The sequence below is a fragment of the Prionailurus bengalensis genome, chromosome B3, assembly GCF_016509475.1.
Source record: "Prionailurus bengalensis isolate Pbe53 chromosome B3, Fcat_Pben_1.1_paternal_pri, whole genome shotgun sequence".
In the NCBI taxonomy this organism is placed as follows: domain Eukaryota; kingdom Metazoa; phylum Chordata; class Mammalia; order Carnivora; family Felidae; genus Prionailurus; species Prionailurus bengalensis.
Window position 1 is genome coordinate 21,951,589 of NC_057355.1, and position 13,322 is coordinate 21,964,910.

General features: G+C 49.8%; 1 protein-coding gene across 1 annotated transcript in view; it reads left to right on the forward strand.

The window, feature by feature from the left end:
- Nucleotides 1-10,873, forward strand: part of KLF13 (Kruppel like factor 13) — a 51,067-nt gene extending 40,194 nt beyond the window's left edge. The window contains exon 2 of the mRNA XM_043554862.1: nucleotides 4,807-10,873. Coding sequence (XP_043410797.1) covers nucleotides 4,807-5,096 — 290 coding nt within the window. The 3' untranslated portion in view covers nucleotides 5,097-10,873. The remainder of the gene's footprint in view (nucleotides 1-4,806) is intronic.
- The last annotated feature ends 2,449 nt before the right edge of the window (nucleotides 10,874-13,322 follow it).

Below are 13,322 nucleotides of genomic sequence, written 5' to 3' on the forward strand. Positions count from 1 at the left end.
ATGCCCAAGAGGAGGCAGATTCAGAATTGAGCCCAGCAGGAGGGAAGCTAGGGTTCATTTAGTCTGGGTGGCCAACTCCGTGCTGGGCCCCACTCTACTCTGTGTACGATCCCTATATACTCACTCCGCCTAGTCACACCACCTTGGAGTCAGTCCTTAGAAGAGCAGTTTTCAAAGTGAGGCCCAGGGACACCTGTAGGTACCTGAGATACTTCCAGGAGACCATGAGGTCAAAACTATTTTCAAAATAATAATATTATTTGTCCCTTATTCTCTCAAAAGAATACAATGAAATATTCCAGAAGGTACATGATGTGTGATGACATCCCCCTGACAGCTACAGGAATGCACATGTGCTTGAGTTTAAATCTTTTTTCAGTTTTAATTTCTAATATGATAAATATCAATGGATATAACCCACATGAACAAATACTCTTTCGGTCCCTACTACAAGTATGAGCCTTATTGTGGGTGACTCTGTCCCCCTGTCCAGGCTGCCTTTCCCCCAGCTGTTCTCGATTCTTCTGGCTGCTCCTCATCAGCCTCCTGGGTGCTGCTTGAATGTCACCATGTAGAGGCGGGCCCTGCCAGACCCTGGTGCTGATCCTTGCCAGCATGAATCATAACTTCTGAGTGATATATTCATCTGTTTATTGCTGTCTACCCTTCTGGAATGGGCTGACAGAGGTATAAAGGATGGAATCGGGGGGACTCTGCATAATGACCCTGTCCCCAGGGCCAGACAGTGAGTCTGTGTTCAATAAAAGTGCTGAGCTGCTGTTACCCAGATGGACCAAGAGCTGTGTGCTGGCCTAGGGGTGATGCTGGACTTTCCTTGCCTTCTGCCACTCCAGGCTACCTGGTACCAGCATCCCATCCTATTGGATGCTACACTTCTGTGTGGCCCACACATCATTGTAGCCCTATAATTATACCCCTCACATGCTTCCCAGAGCTGCAAACATAAGGACCTTGGAAAGGACAAGCTCCCAATGAGGGCCCAGGGTTTATTAGAAAGCAAGGGTGAGTCTGAATTTGGGTTGGTCTTCCCCTACTGCCACCATGGGCCTAAATTTGAGAAGACACAGGTGTAAAAAATAGTGGATAAGAGCAATAATAATAGCTAACATTTCATAGGTAGCATTTGGCATGTGTCAGGCACAGTGCCAAGGTCTGGTCGTGTGTGTGAGCCCATGGGATCACCATGTGTACCCCACTATAAGAATGTGGTAGTATATTCATTTCCTGTGGCTACCATAACAAATTACCATAAATTGGGTGGCTTAAAATAACAGAAATGCACTCTCTCACTGTTTTGGAGGGCAGAAGTCTAAGATCAAGGTGTTTGCAGCTCACTACCTTGCCCACCTCTTTTCCTTCTGAAGGCTCTGGGGGTGGGGTGGGGAGATGGAATCCATTTCATGCTTCTCTCCTAGATTCTGGGGGCTGCCCTACAGTCTTTGGAGTTTCTTGGTTTATAGATACATCACTCCAGTCTCTTCCTCTGTCATCGTTTGGCCCTCTCTTCTCTTCTTTTCTAAAGGACACTTGTGATCTCATTTCAAGACCCTTACCTTAATTGTATCTACAAAGACGCTTTTTCCAAATAAGATCACAAGTTCAAGGGATTAGGACCGGGACATCTTTTTCAGGGAGCACTCTTTACCCCACCATAGGCAATAAGGTACTTATCTGAGGCCACACACATCAGTATACTGTGAGAACAGATCTAAGCCTCATCTGTCAGACGTGGCACACCAAGCTCTTGAACTCAGCACCTAGTCACAGGAAAATGAAACTTTTGTGTTTAATGTTAGACCTTTCCAAACATCTAATGACCAATGTGCATTGTGAAGTTCCTAGACTGGACTTAGCATGTAGCATTTCTCAAACTTTTTTTGTTGATGAGATTTTTTTCCTCCAGAACCAATTAACAATGTATTCAATTCTAAAAAGACACATAACACAGAAGAGCTTACAACAACAAGAAATCCTGTTCCCAGTGAGGCATCACTTTCTAGAGACCAACACTGCTCTGATTTTAGTTGTCTTGGTAGTTACTGCCATAAATGAATTATATGATATATATATATATGTATTTACTGTTCTTTGATGTATCAGATTTATATATGATACGTTATCTCCCTGCCATGAAATTGAAGGATTTACCTCATTTCTACCCCTCCCCTCACCTCCTCCTGAATTGATGAATATATTATTTTAATTTTTTTTGTTGTTGATTACCCTTATAACTTTAACCTCATTTAGACATTTCCTTTGTGCATGTGTGTGTTCCTACCTTTCTCTTAAATCCACATTCTTTACTGGGGGTCCATGAGTCAGTTGTATGGGCTTTGTCTATAACATTGATTCTAAATACTGACAACTAGTGCTAGGGTTCACATGACCATAACTGTGTAAAGATTGCTTCCATATGCCAGGGCCTGTGGTGGGATTTCATTCCCTCCTGCTGCCTCATGGGGTTGTTGTGAAAGATAAATATAACATACAAAAAGCCCGTAGTACAGTGTTTGGCTCAGAGCTCTTCCCTGATGGCTCATATCTTATAGCACTTTAGATTGCTTCAAATTTAGATCCCAGTTTTCTTGCATGTCTTCTATTTTTCCTGGAGTTTGTAATTGCCTCTCTTTTTTCTTTTAACCAAAGAATAGTATGTGCCTTCACTGTGTCCTGAAGTTTATTCAGCCTCTTGATCATAGTCTCTGATGCATGGAATTCACCTTCTTCTTGAAACTGTCCCCCTGTGATTCCTGCCTCTGTGGCCACCAGGTCTCTGCCTCACTCTTATCCTGAGATGCCCCTTCATTTTTCACTAATTTCCCTGGCTTCTCGTTTTTTCTTTTCTCATTTTTGCTGGAGTTTGAGAGGTAAACTTGGAAGACCCTGTTTCTTTTTCATCGAGCATCCAGTGTGATTTACAAGAAGTCTGGTATTCCCTCATGGTTGACTTGGTGTTTGTTCTCACCTCTTTCTAATAAGTTTTGTGATCTCTTCATTTTACCCAGTGTTCTGACTTTGCAGAAATTCTCACAGCATTGCAGAAATTCTTGCAGCAGGAGCCTTTACTTACTACCCTGCCCACCTCTCTGCCAGCCCTTTCCATGTTACTCTCCTGTCTTGTTTGATTCTGACAGATACTGTTTTCTTGTTTCTTTGGTAATTTACTCTCCTCCATTTTTTTCTTTTCTTTTTTCTAACGAACAGAAATTATTTAAATATATTTCACCCCCAGGATTGATTCCCTGTAACTCTGAACTATCATTTGTAACTATCAGATAGTTTTGGGATATGATGGTTTGCTCTCTTGATTTTGAATTCTCCTCCCATACACCCCCTTTCCTGCTCCCCCCAAAAGCCCCTGTAAAATCAGTAACAACATATACAGCCACACAGAGCTCTTAGTTTCAGCATTACTAGGAGGCAGAGAACACTGCAACATTCACATATTTTCAGAGCTTTTTTGATGTTGTTCCATTTTTATGGGGTATTTCCTTCAGTATATTTCCATCTGTTCTATGAAATTTTTGTTTGGGCAATAATACTCTCATTTTCTAAACACTATTTTTGTTCTCTGAACTTGCTTTTGATGGTATCATGTTCACTTTATGCATGAAATTTTGTCTGAAAATTTTCTCAGAATACTAATTCAAAGTTTTAGGTTGACATTCTCTTCTGTCTCATGGCTTCACTCTTTTTCCTCTGGAGTCAGCTTTGTTTTGTTGCTCTTGGCCTTTTCCCTTTCATCTTGCTGGTTTTCCTTCGCCATCTGGCCATCCTTGAGTGTTTATATTTAAGGTTGATGGGCTCATTTAGGGTGGGTGGCGTGGATGTCCTCTGCTGGGCACAGGTGCACCAGCTTCAAGGACTGGCTGAAGGCTTTAGGGCCGGGGGCGGGGGGGGTGGGGGGTGGAGAATGGAAAGGGTGGTGGTGTGGCCACCCCCAGTGCCATAAGGGCTGCATTCTGGGGTGGCAGAAGCCCCTGCTGATTCTCCCTGAGCAGTTGATACCATTTTTTTGTGGTTCAGAGTTTGCCTGGGTAAATGATGGCCTGTTCCTTGCTCTGAGGGATGGGAGGGGTGAGGTCCTCATTGAAGTCTACCTTTGTTACCTCCCTGTCAGGGAGTGTTCTGGGTAGCCACCCTTGTCTGTCACTGTGTTTGGGTCTGCAAGAGCCTGTTGCAGCCTCTTGTTCTGCTGGCTGTTACCTATTGGCCACACTGGAGGTTGAAAGAGCAACATGAGAAGCAAATTACCTGGTCTGGGCTCCTTATGTTATTGATGAGGAAACTGAGGATCAGAATAGTAGTAGAGCACTCAGGTTGGGAATTGTCTCTTGGCCCTGCAAGGGTGTGGGGCTCTGGAGTGTGGCTCCCTTCAGGCCAGTGTGAGGCAGCTGGACCCTCCCTGGTAGGCCTGCAAGTCCTACCTCTGAGATTCCCAATCTCAGAGCCTGAAGATGAGCCTGATCTCCCCTCAGGCCAGGGCCAGGGGTGCCTGCACAGGTTGTTGGGGGTCATGCTCTGCCGTGTGCTTGGGACTGCCACCGCCAGGGGCCTTGGGCCCTGCTATCACAGTTACTGAGAAGCTGCCATTTCATCCTGGGAGATGCCTGCTGCCTTCCTTGGATACTGGCTGGAGGGCACAGGCATGGCACATGTTTGCCCTGATGAGTTGGTTACAGGCCGGTGGAGAGGGAGGGGACGCGGCTAGGGATGGGGAGGAGCAGGCTGCGTGGAGGGCAGGGCCAGGACCGGTGACTAATGTGCTGCCCTGTCGCCCCGCAGGTGAGAGACCCTTCGCCTGTAGCTGGCAGGACTGCAACAAGAAGTTCGCGCGCTCCGACGAGCTGGCCCGGCACTACCGCACGCACACAGGCGAGAAGAAGTTCAGCTGTCCTATCTGCGAGAAGCGCTTCATGCGCAGCGACCACCTGACGAAGCACGCACGCCGCCATGCCAACTTCCACCCGGGCATGCTGCAGCGGCGCAGCGGGGGCTCACGGACCGGCTCCCTCAGCGACTACAGCCGCTCCGATGCCAGCAGCCCCACCATCAGCCCGGCCAGCTCGCCCTAAGCGCGGCCGCCGCCCGACGCAGCACAGCCCCGCCCACCCTTCCGTGGGGCCCCGCCCATCCCTCCGCGGGCCCCGCCCACCCCTGGCGGCGAGGACCCTCCGCCCCTACTACAGCCATGAGCAGATATGCTCGCCCTTCCTTTTGTGATGCCGTGTCTTTTCCTTTTGTAATGAGAAAGAAAGAACTTTCTGGAGTCAAAACAACAACACAACAGACAATTTTCTTCACCTCAGGTGTCAAAGTGAATTTGTAAAAAAACGAAACAAAAAAATTTTCAAAAAACACCATCCACAAATTGCACAATAAACATACCCACAAAGGTGAGATTCAGTGGTGTTGAACCCCTCCCCCCCTTTCTCAGGGATGGACATGTTCCACGAGGTCAGTGAGGACACCCCCTTCCTGCCGCCTTATTCTGTACATAGATTTGCACTCTGGAGTTTTCTGTTAGGTTCGGGAACACACTGGGGACAAAGACTGAGCAATGCAGGTGGAGCTCAGTGTCTGGCCCTTGGGTTAGTCCGTCAGTCATTTCTGAGCGGATGTGGTCACTGACATTTGCTTCCAGGCCAGATTCCTCAGCAGGGGGCCCCAAGTCTCCACGCAGCCGCCAGCCTCTGCCCCAGAAGCCCGGCCGGGCTCAGGACATAGATGATTCAGAGGGATGCCTTAAGCTGTGCTGGGCGAAAGAAGCACTCCACCTGGGGAGACCACAGAGGCGCCCACCCTCTGCGGGGCCCTGCCGGTCTCCCTGTCCCTGACTCCAGGAGCCTCTCTCTGGGCCTCTCAGCACTGGGAGCAGAGGTGCAAGCCCCAGCCAGTCAGACCACTGCACCATCCGAAGTCCAATGCAACAGGGCCCGGGCCACACCTGCCCCACCCTTGGCCTGCCTGAGGCGCATGCCCTGCACAGGGACACCGGCTAGTTTGTGTCCTGCAGAAGGTACATGGGGACCTCTCACTTTTATCATGTTTTCTGACTGGAAAATAGAGGCTAGGAATCCTGGTATTTTCAAAGATGTCTGAAAGTGTCTCTGGTGCCTCCAGTTCCTGTGTTCTCCTGGACCCGTCCTGCTATCAAGACACCTTTGTTGGAAACAATGGGGAAGGTTGTTGGGCCACCTTGCCAGAGGCCCCGTGTGTGTGGTCGTGCATGCGGCATCGCTCAGTGCTTCACAGAGACAGTTCTGTAGCAAGAGACCGGAACATTGTGACTTGGAACTTTACGGGAGTGGTGAAGCAGATGTTATGGGAAATGCTGTCGGAGAACGTGCATTCTGTTTGCTCCCCAGGGAACACCAGACAGAAAGTTGTGGGAAATACTTTGCTCAGACCCACCGTGTTCCCAGCTCAGAATTAGCAAACCTCCAGCTTCTCCATGAGCTTTGCACCCCCTGGACTTCTCCCTTTCCCTCCTGTTTCTCCCCTTCTGCCTGGGAGGCCTCAGCCCACACCCTGCCTGTGGCACATTAGGGCTGTGGGGGCTCCATTGCCAGCGTTCTCCTGCCAAGGGAGGAGGAGCAGAGAGCTGAGCAGTTTCTTGTGGAGCCCCAACCTTGAGCCCTGGTAAGGCAGTCAGGCTGGGCTCCAGCGTGCTGCTCCTCTGCAGACATTTGGAGGTTCCACCTGAGTGCTGCCCAGGCACCACCCTTTCCTTCCTCCTGAGATTTGGGGCCTGTAAATACAAGCCCCCAGGACAGTGTGTGTGTGTGTATGTGTGTGTGTGTATGTGTGTATGTGTGTGTTGGGGTGGGGGGTGGGTTTGGGGTAGACTTGGGGTATCTTGCAGAGACCTCTGCTCATTTTGGTGAGGAGGAATGACCCTTGGGACCTCAGAGGGCTGTAGATGGGCTTCCTGGGCCCAGAGTGCCTTGGTTGTGACCACCCTGCTTCCACCCTCACCCTGTCACGGCATGGGGTGCAGCACAGAGAAGCCGTAGACACCCAGGCCTGGCTGGTGCTCACAGCCTGTGGCCGTTGCTTTGGGCCAGCACCTTCTGTCCATAGTGACCACAAGGGTGGCAGTCTGCTGTTGGCAGAACTTGGGTGCCCCTTTCTAACTCCACTGTGTGTCATCTGGGATTGACGGGTGGCATGGTGGTGGCTTCCAAGTAGCATGTTAGGTACCAGGTTGGGCAGTAGCGTTGTTCTTGCTGTGGGTGGAAGCCAGGCAGGGCCAGGGGATCGGGTGCAGAGCTCACTGCCCTGGCTGCCGGGCCCTACTCGGGCTGCCTGCTTGCATTTGGTCTGGGAGAGAGGGTGGAATATCCTGTAGAGACCTGGACAGAAGAGCGCTCTGAGTGCTCAGTGTGAAAAATCCTCCTGCCCAGTTCCAAAGTGAGGCCCGGAAGGCCCTCAGAGGCCCCTCCCAAAGTTGTTTCCGTGTGAGGCAGAGAAAGCCACACTCTGAATACATTTCATGTCTCAGGAACTCACATTCCAGGTTCAGGAATTTTATTCCAAAGTCCTTTGGTGTGCTCACCGTCCACGGGTCCCCGAAGGCAGAGAGAGGAGGCTGTGGGTCTCTGGGAGGCCAAAATGCTGTCCTCTGGAGGAGCCGGGAGTCTCCTTGTGATCTGCCTACTGGCATCTCAGAAGGAGGGTTTCTAACCCCACTTCTGTCTGCACATAAGAAGGGGAGTAAGGACTCTAAACCCAGTCATCTTGGAATAAAAGAAGAGCTGGTTTGTTTTAGAGGTGGGGTGGGGGGTGGGGGAGGGAAAGCGGGTGTTTGCTGTTTCCAAAGAGAGCACTTAATTTAATTTTTCCTCTAAATGACCCAGGGCTGTTCCGTCGGATAGATGGAAGGGTAACATTGCCTTAAAACAGAAATATGCAGGCATTGGCTATTTTTGGCAAATGAGTGTGTCTTCGTTCCCAAAGCAGTGCTGGTCTAATAGCAGGGTGCGGTCCTTCCTCTAGGGGCCTGGCCTGGGAGATGGGGCACTGCTCTGCTGACTTAGGGCACCTGGAGAGAATTCCCACCTGGCACCCCTGGGCACTAGGCCCGGGGCTCCAGTTGGACCATGCCAACTCATCTGGAGCTAAAATTCATCTCACTTGAAGGATGGGAAAAATCCATGAACCTTGGTGAGGTTTAAATGGGCATCTCATCATGAAATGAGTGCTTGTGGAAGGGGGCAGTGGACCTTGGAAAGCTGGCCCCCTGGGCCCCCGCTGAAAGGGGTGACCCTCTTGAAACAACCTGCATTTTCTTCTGAAATGTAGAATGTCTTCCCAGCTTGGGTCTGTTTCAGGGTCTTTCATTTTTCTGGTTTATGGCCATGCTTGCCCGGCTTCAGTGTGATTGAGGAACCCATAGGACTCCTAGAAATAATAGTGAAAACTCAGACCTTTATTTTGTAGCAGACTTGTTCTCAAAGGCCAAGGGGGCAGAGGTCTCAAGATGAAGGATGCCTGAACAAAGGAAGAATTCCCCTCCAAAAAGTCCTAAAAGGGACCCTGGACCCAACCATCAGCAGGCTGGTGTTTAGCTCACATCCCAAATAAGAAAGCCCCTCTTTGCATCAGCCATGTTAGGGGACCAGTTGTTGGCTCCCCATATGCCCACTGAATCCTACAGCCATCCAGAAAGAAACAGATGAACACAGCCGTTTCCACAAAGGGCCCTGGGTCCTCTTCTGTAGGGTGCTATGTAGGAACAGGCAGTGATGCCCTTGATGGGAATATAGTCCTGGAGGTGCCCTACCTGCATCCCACTACACCCCCACTTATGGCACTTTGAGGTGCAGGACACCCCCCCACCCTTTATTCTGAGGCCATGCAACCGGGCAGGTGCAGGATTCGCCACGGTGCAGCCTCCAGGTGCAAACATCAGTGGCAGTGGGGTCCCCAGATCTCACCATGCCCTGGCTCTCCGCTCAGACCAGTGGAAGGTGATTCAGAGATAGGGACAGACAGGCTACAGGTGGTCCCCGGCCCACGTTTTGGGACATGAAGAGAGGGCTGGTGGCTTTCTAGGGTCCCAAGAGGAGTGTGGCAGAACTGGGGTCTCCATTTGAGCCTTCTGCTGCCCAGCCCAGTCTTCAGAAGACCCAACCTCCTTTCTTGCCAGAAGCAGGTGCTAAGGTGGACTGCACAGGGTCCTAGCATTCCTTGGGGACTTCATCCTCAGCAAGCTGGAGTACCACCTAACAAGAAAGCGTGATCTGAGCAATAGCATCCCCTTGTTTTCTGACTCCTGATTTGGGCTTGTTTACCAGGCTACCTGATGATTTTGACTTCTGGCAGGTATCATGGATTTTTTTTTTTTTAACCCATTTTTACAAAGTCATTCAGTCAAAAACACAGTGCTGGAAAGTTTAAAGTGTCTGATGTATTGGTCACATTGAGACCAGTAAGAAATGCTTTGTAGGTCACCCACATCTTTTTTGCCATCCAAAGATTGCATATGCGATTCTGGTGGCCGTATTTTCCAAAGCTAAAATGGAGGGTGTGGGCTAACACTTTCTGAATGCAGGGTTGCCCTGGGAAAAGCCTGCCTCTATGACTGATGTTCCTCATTCTAAGGTTAGGTTTCGAAGGTTTGTCCAAGACACATTCCAGAGAATTTTGTCCCAGAATTTGGATGTACAATCCAGCTTACTACTGATAAATGCCTGAGTGTCATTTAGGGAGAGGCCCTTCCCCCACCCACTGTCCTGTCCCTCACTGGTTAGAAGATTGGATTCGGTGGTGGGAGCTGTGAGCCCCGGATCCATGAGGGTAGAGGGGCCATACCTGGTTTCTTGGTTTCTACTGACCCCCTGTAGCAATGTTGGACTTGGCAGTGTGTCCAGCTGGCCCTGCCCAGCCTCTCCCTTCTTATGCAGCTTTAAAACCTTACTACTTTTATTTAAAGATGAACAGGATGGGAGGGGAGTGGACCACAGGAGCAGCTTTCTCCTATGGCTCAAGGGAAGCTTCCTAGTGACACATTGACAGGATGCTGTACACGCTCACTTAGAAACCCAAGTATGTGTGAGGTGAATGCCTGCAAGACAGCCACAGGTCTGGTCAAAGATTTTCCTTCCCACTCAGAGCACAAGGGCTGGGTGTACCGGCCGGATCCCTCCCCAGCCTGCCCTCTGTGTGGGGTGAGGGTCATTTCCCAGGGCGGCTCAGACACCACTTGGGGAGCAGTGTAGTGGCCATTCCTGGTCAGGGTGCCCATGGGTGGGTGGGTGGCTTCGCTCTTTAGTCTCAGCCCGGAGAGTCCATGTGCCTAGTGCCGGGGATCCCAAGGGCTCAACGGCGTCAGCACGAGCTATGCATTGTGGGGGCTGGGGCTTGCTGTGGTTCCCACAGAACCAGGAATAACTTGTGTGGATATGTTGGGTGCATGAGTCAGCCACCCCAGACCCACACAAATGACCCCTTCCCCATCCAAAGCCATTGATGGAGTTTCTCTGGAATCGTTTGCCAAAATCCCAAGGCAGAATCCAAGGGTCCAAGACCATTTCCATGGAGCACACATTTTCCTTTTCTGTAGGAACTTTTTTTTTTCTTTTTAACCAGCACCACACCATGCTTCCGAAGGCCACGTTTCATCTTTCCTGGATCACTACAGTGAAGTATTACAGTTGTACAGTTCCCAATCTGGCCTTGGCTTGCTCGGATAAAACTTTGTATGTATTTTGTATGGCATAGATTCTATATTGTAATGATGTCCTATGCAAAAAGAAAAAAAAATTAACTAAATTGTAAATTTTATTGTTTTAACGTGTATGCATGTTTAGTGACGTTTACATTTTGAAATAAAATTTATGATTCATTATTTTATTTGCCAGAGCTGGTTCCTTGGAGAGGCCCGGGGTGGGGGAGGGGAGGGACCAAAATGGACCAACTCCAGCAGCTGTACGTAATTGCCTGAGGGTCAGTAACCAACCCTGAGCTTTGTAGGCCTTTTATAGAATAGAAGGCTTTGCAGAAAGTGGGTGCCCCTCTGGCTATCCCCTGCCTATTTCAGCTTATCACATTCCCTACCCTCAACTCTACTCCCTCCCCCACAAAAAGCTCAGCCTGACAATTCCATCCTTCAGAGCATCAAGGAGAAAGGTAGACCCCAGGGAGGCAGTGATGACAGGACCCTGAGCAGGGCATAGTGTTGGTCCCTAGAACCAACCCCCCCATAAACACCTGCTCCCCAGGGCAGCAGCTCCATTTCTCAACTCCAGTTGCCCTCCGAGGGTCTGAAAGTCTGTCAGACTATACACTGTCACTCAGCCAGATGGCTGCCTGCTCCCCTTGTCCCTGCCCAGGGCCCAAAGAGTGACTTGTTTGCAGCCACAGAAGACCCTGAGGTTGGCTGTGGGAACGGACCCCAAAACACACTGCCACAAGCGCCAGGTCTGGGGCGCTGGGGACTAGCATGGTATGTGTTGATACCAGAGCTCATTCAAGTCTCCTGTGATAATTAAGCACTCCTGGCTGCTCCCTTACCACCCAAATCAGGGCATTTCCATAGCAGGCAGTATAAAGCCTGTAGCTGGTGGGAAGAGATGGGCCCCAGACCTGTGCCCGAAGAGCATGGAGGGAAGGTGCAGGTGCAGCCCTGCCGTCGCAGCCCCCAGCCAGGTTCTCATCCAGGACTGAATCCGGGTCTGTGCCTGATTCTTACGTGATCGCCTATTGTTTAGAGAACACATGAAAACACGAAATGGAAAATAGTAATAACGAAAAGCACTGCAGTCAATCAAAGGTGATTTTTCCTAAACCTGGAAAACATCTACACTGGCAGGTGTTTCCTGATAAAATCTTTCCTGCAGCATAGATTAGGAGGAGGAGCTGTGAAGTCCCTGTTAGGGGACTGACACCTGTTAGGAAAACAGGGCTTGTTTTCAAACAAAAAACTTTTAATATGGAGACAGAGCCCAGTCTTGGTCGGAGGATTTTCCCAGGAAGGCGATCGTTCTGCTTCTCAGAGACTGTTCCTTTTTGCTCAGGAACTCCCTGATTGCGGCAAGCTGAATAGATTCACTTCCATAAATAGGTGTGTGTTGAGAGGAGCCCAAATGCTTTATAAATATTAACAGGGTGGGGGCAAATGCAGCCATCAGTTGTGACATCGCTGCTGAGGTTTGCAAGAAGTTTTGGGTTCCTTCTGGTGTTCCTTTCCAGAAGATGGGGCCTGGCATTCAGGAAGCCTCCATCTCAAGCCCTAGGGGTGTCCTGAGACCTTGAGAGGCACCCAGTAGCATAGAAGGAAGAAAATGTTCAACGATAGATTTTCCTTGTGTTTAAAAAACCAATGCAATGAGGGGCACCTGGGTGCCTCAGTAGGTTGAGTGACTGACCCTTGATTTCGGCTCAGGTCATGATCTCATGGTTCCTGAGATTGAGCCCCACGTCAGGCTCTGTTCTGACAGCACAGAGCCTGCTTGGGACTCTCTCTCTCTGTCTCTCTCTCTCTCTGTCTCTCTCCCTCTCTGCCTGCCCCTCCCCCCTCTTAAAATAAATAAACTTAAAAAAAAAACCAATGCAGTACTGCGTGTGGCATAAACAGCACATAAGCAGTGTGGGGGGAGGGTCTGTGATAATAGGATATCAGAACTGAGCAGGTACTGGGTGTTACAGAGTGGTCAGCCCCCAGACACTCCTTGCCCAACACCCTCTGCTTTTTTATCAGGACCTTGCATTACAAAGTCAAACTTGGGGCAGTTAGGTGAAGTATGCAGTGTCAGGGAGGGTTTGCACCTCGATGGGAATGTAGTAGTAAAGTTCTTGGGTAACAGAGTGAGGATTCAAAATGACATTGGCAGCCAGTAGAAGGACAGCAAGTCCCTGATCATAGCCAGCAAGATGAAGTGTGCCTATACCAGATAAGATAGACCCATCTTACCACATCGAATCTGGATGCGATCCAGCCTATGGCTGGTTGGTGCTGACCGGCAGCAGGTCTCTGGGGGACACAGGGCCTGGGAGTAACCAGACAGTGCTGTCTTTGAGAAGGTGGAGACTGGCATCTGGTTGAGACATTGTCAGAGGGCAGAGGCTGGCCATGGCTCACAAACTACAGGAACTTACCATCATTTGGCGCTGGCTTGCAAACAGTGGCCACCCCACTGCTGGAGGTATTCAAGCAGAGGCTGAAATGCTACTGGTCACAAATGCCATAAAAGAATTCTGGATGGGAACCTGTTTAGTACGCAAAACTAAGGCTGCAATATTTTTCAGGAGGACCCACTGGGGCATGATCCTCTTAAACTATCTCTTTGTGGCCTTGT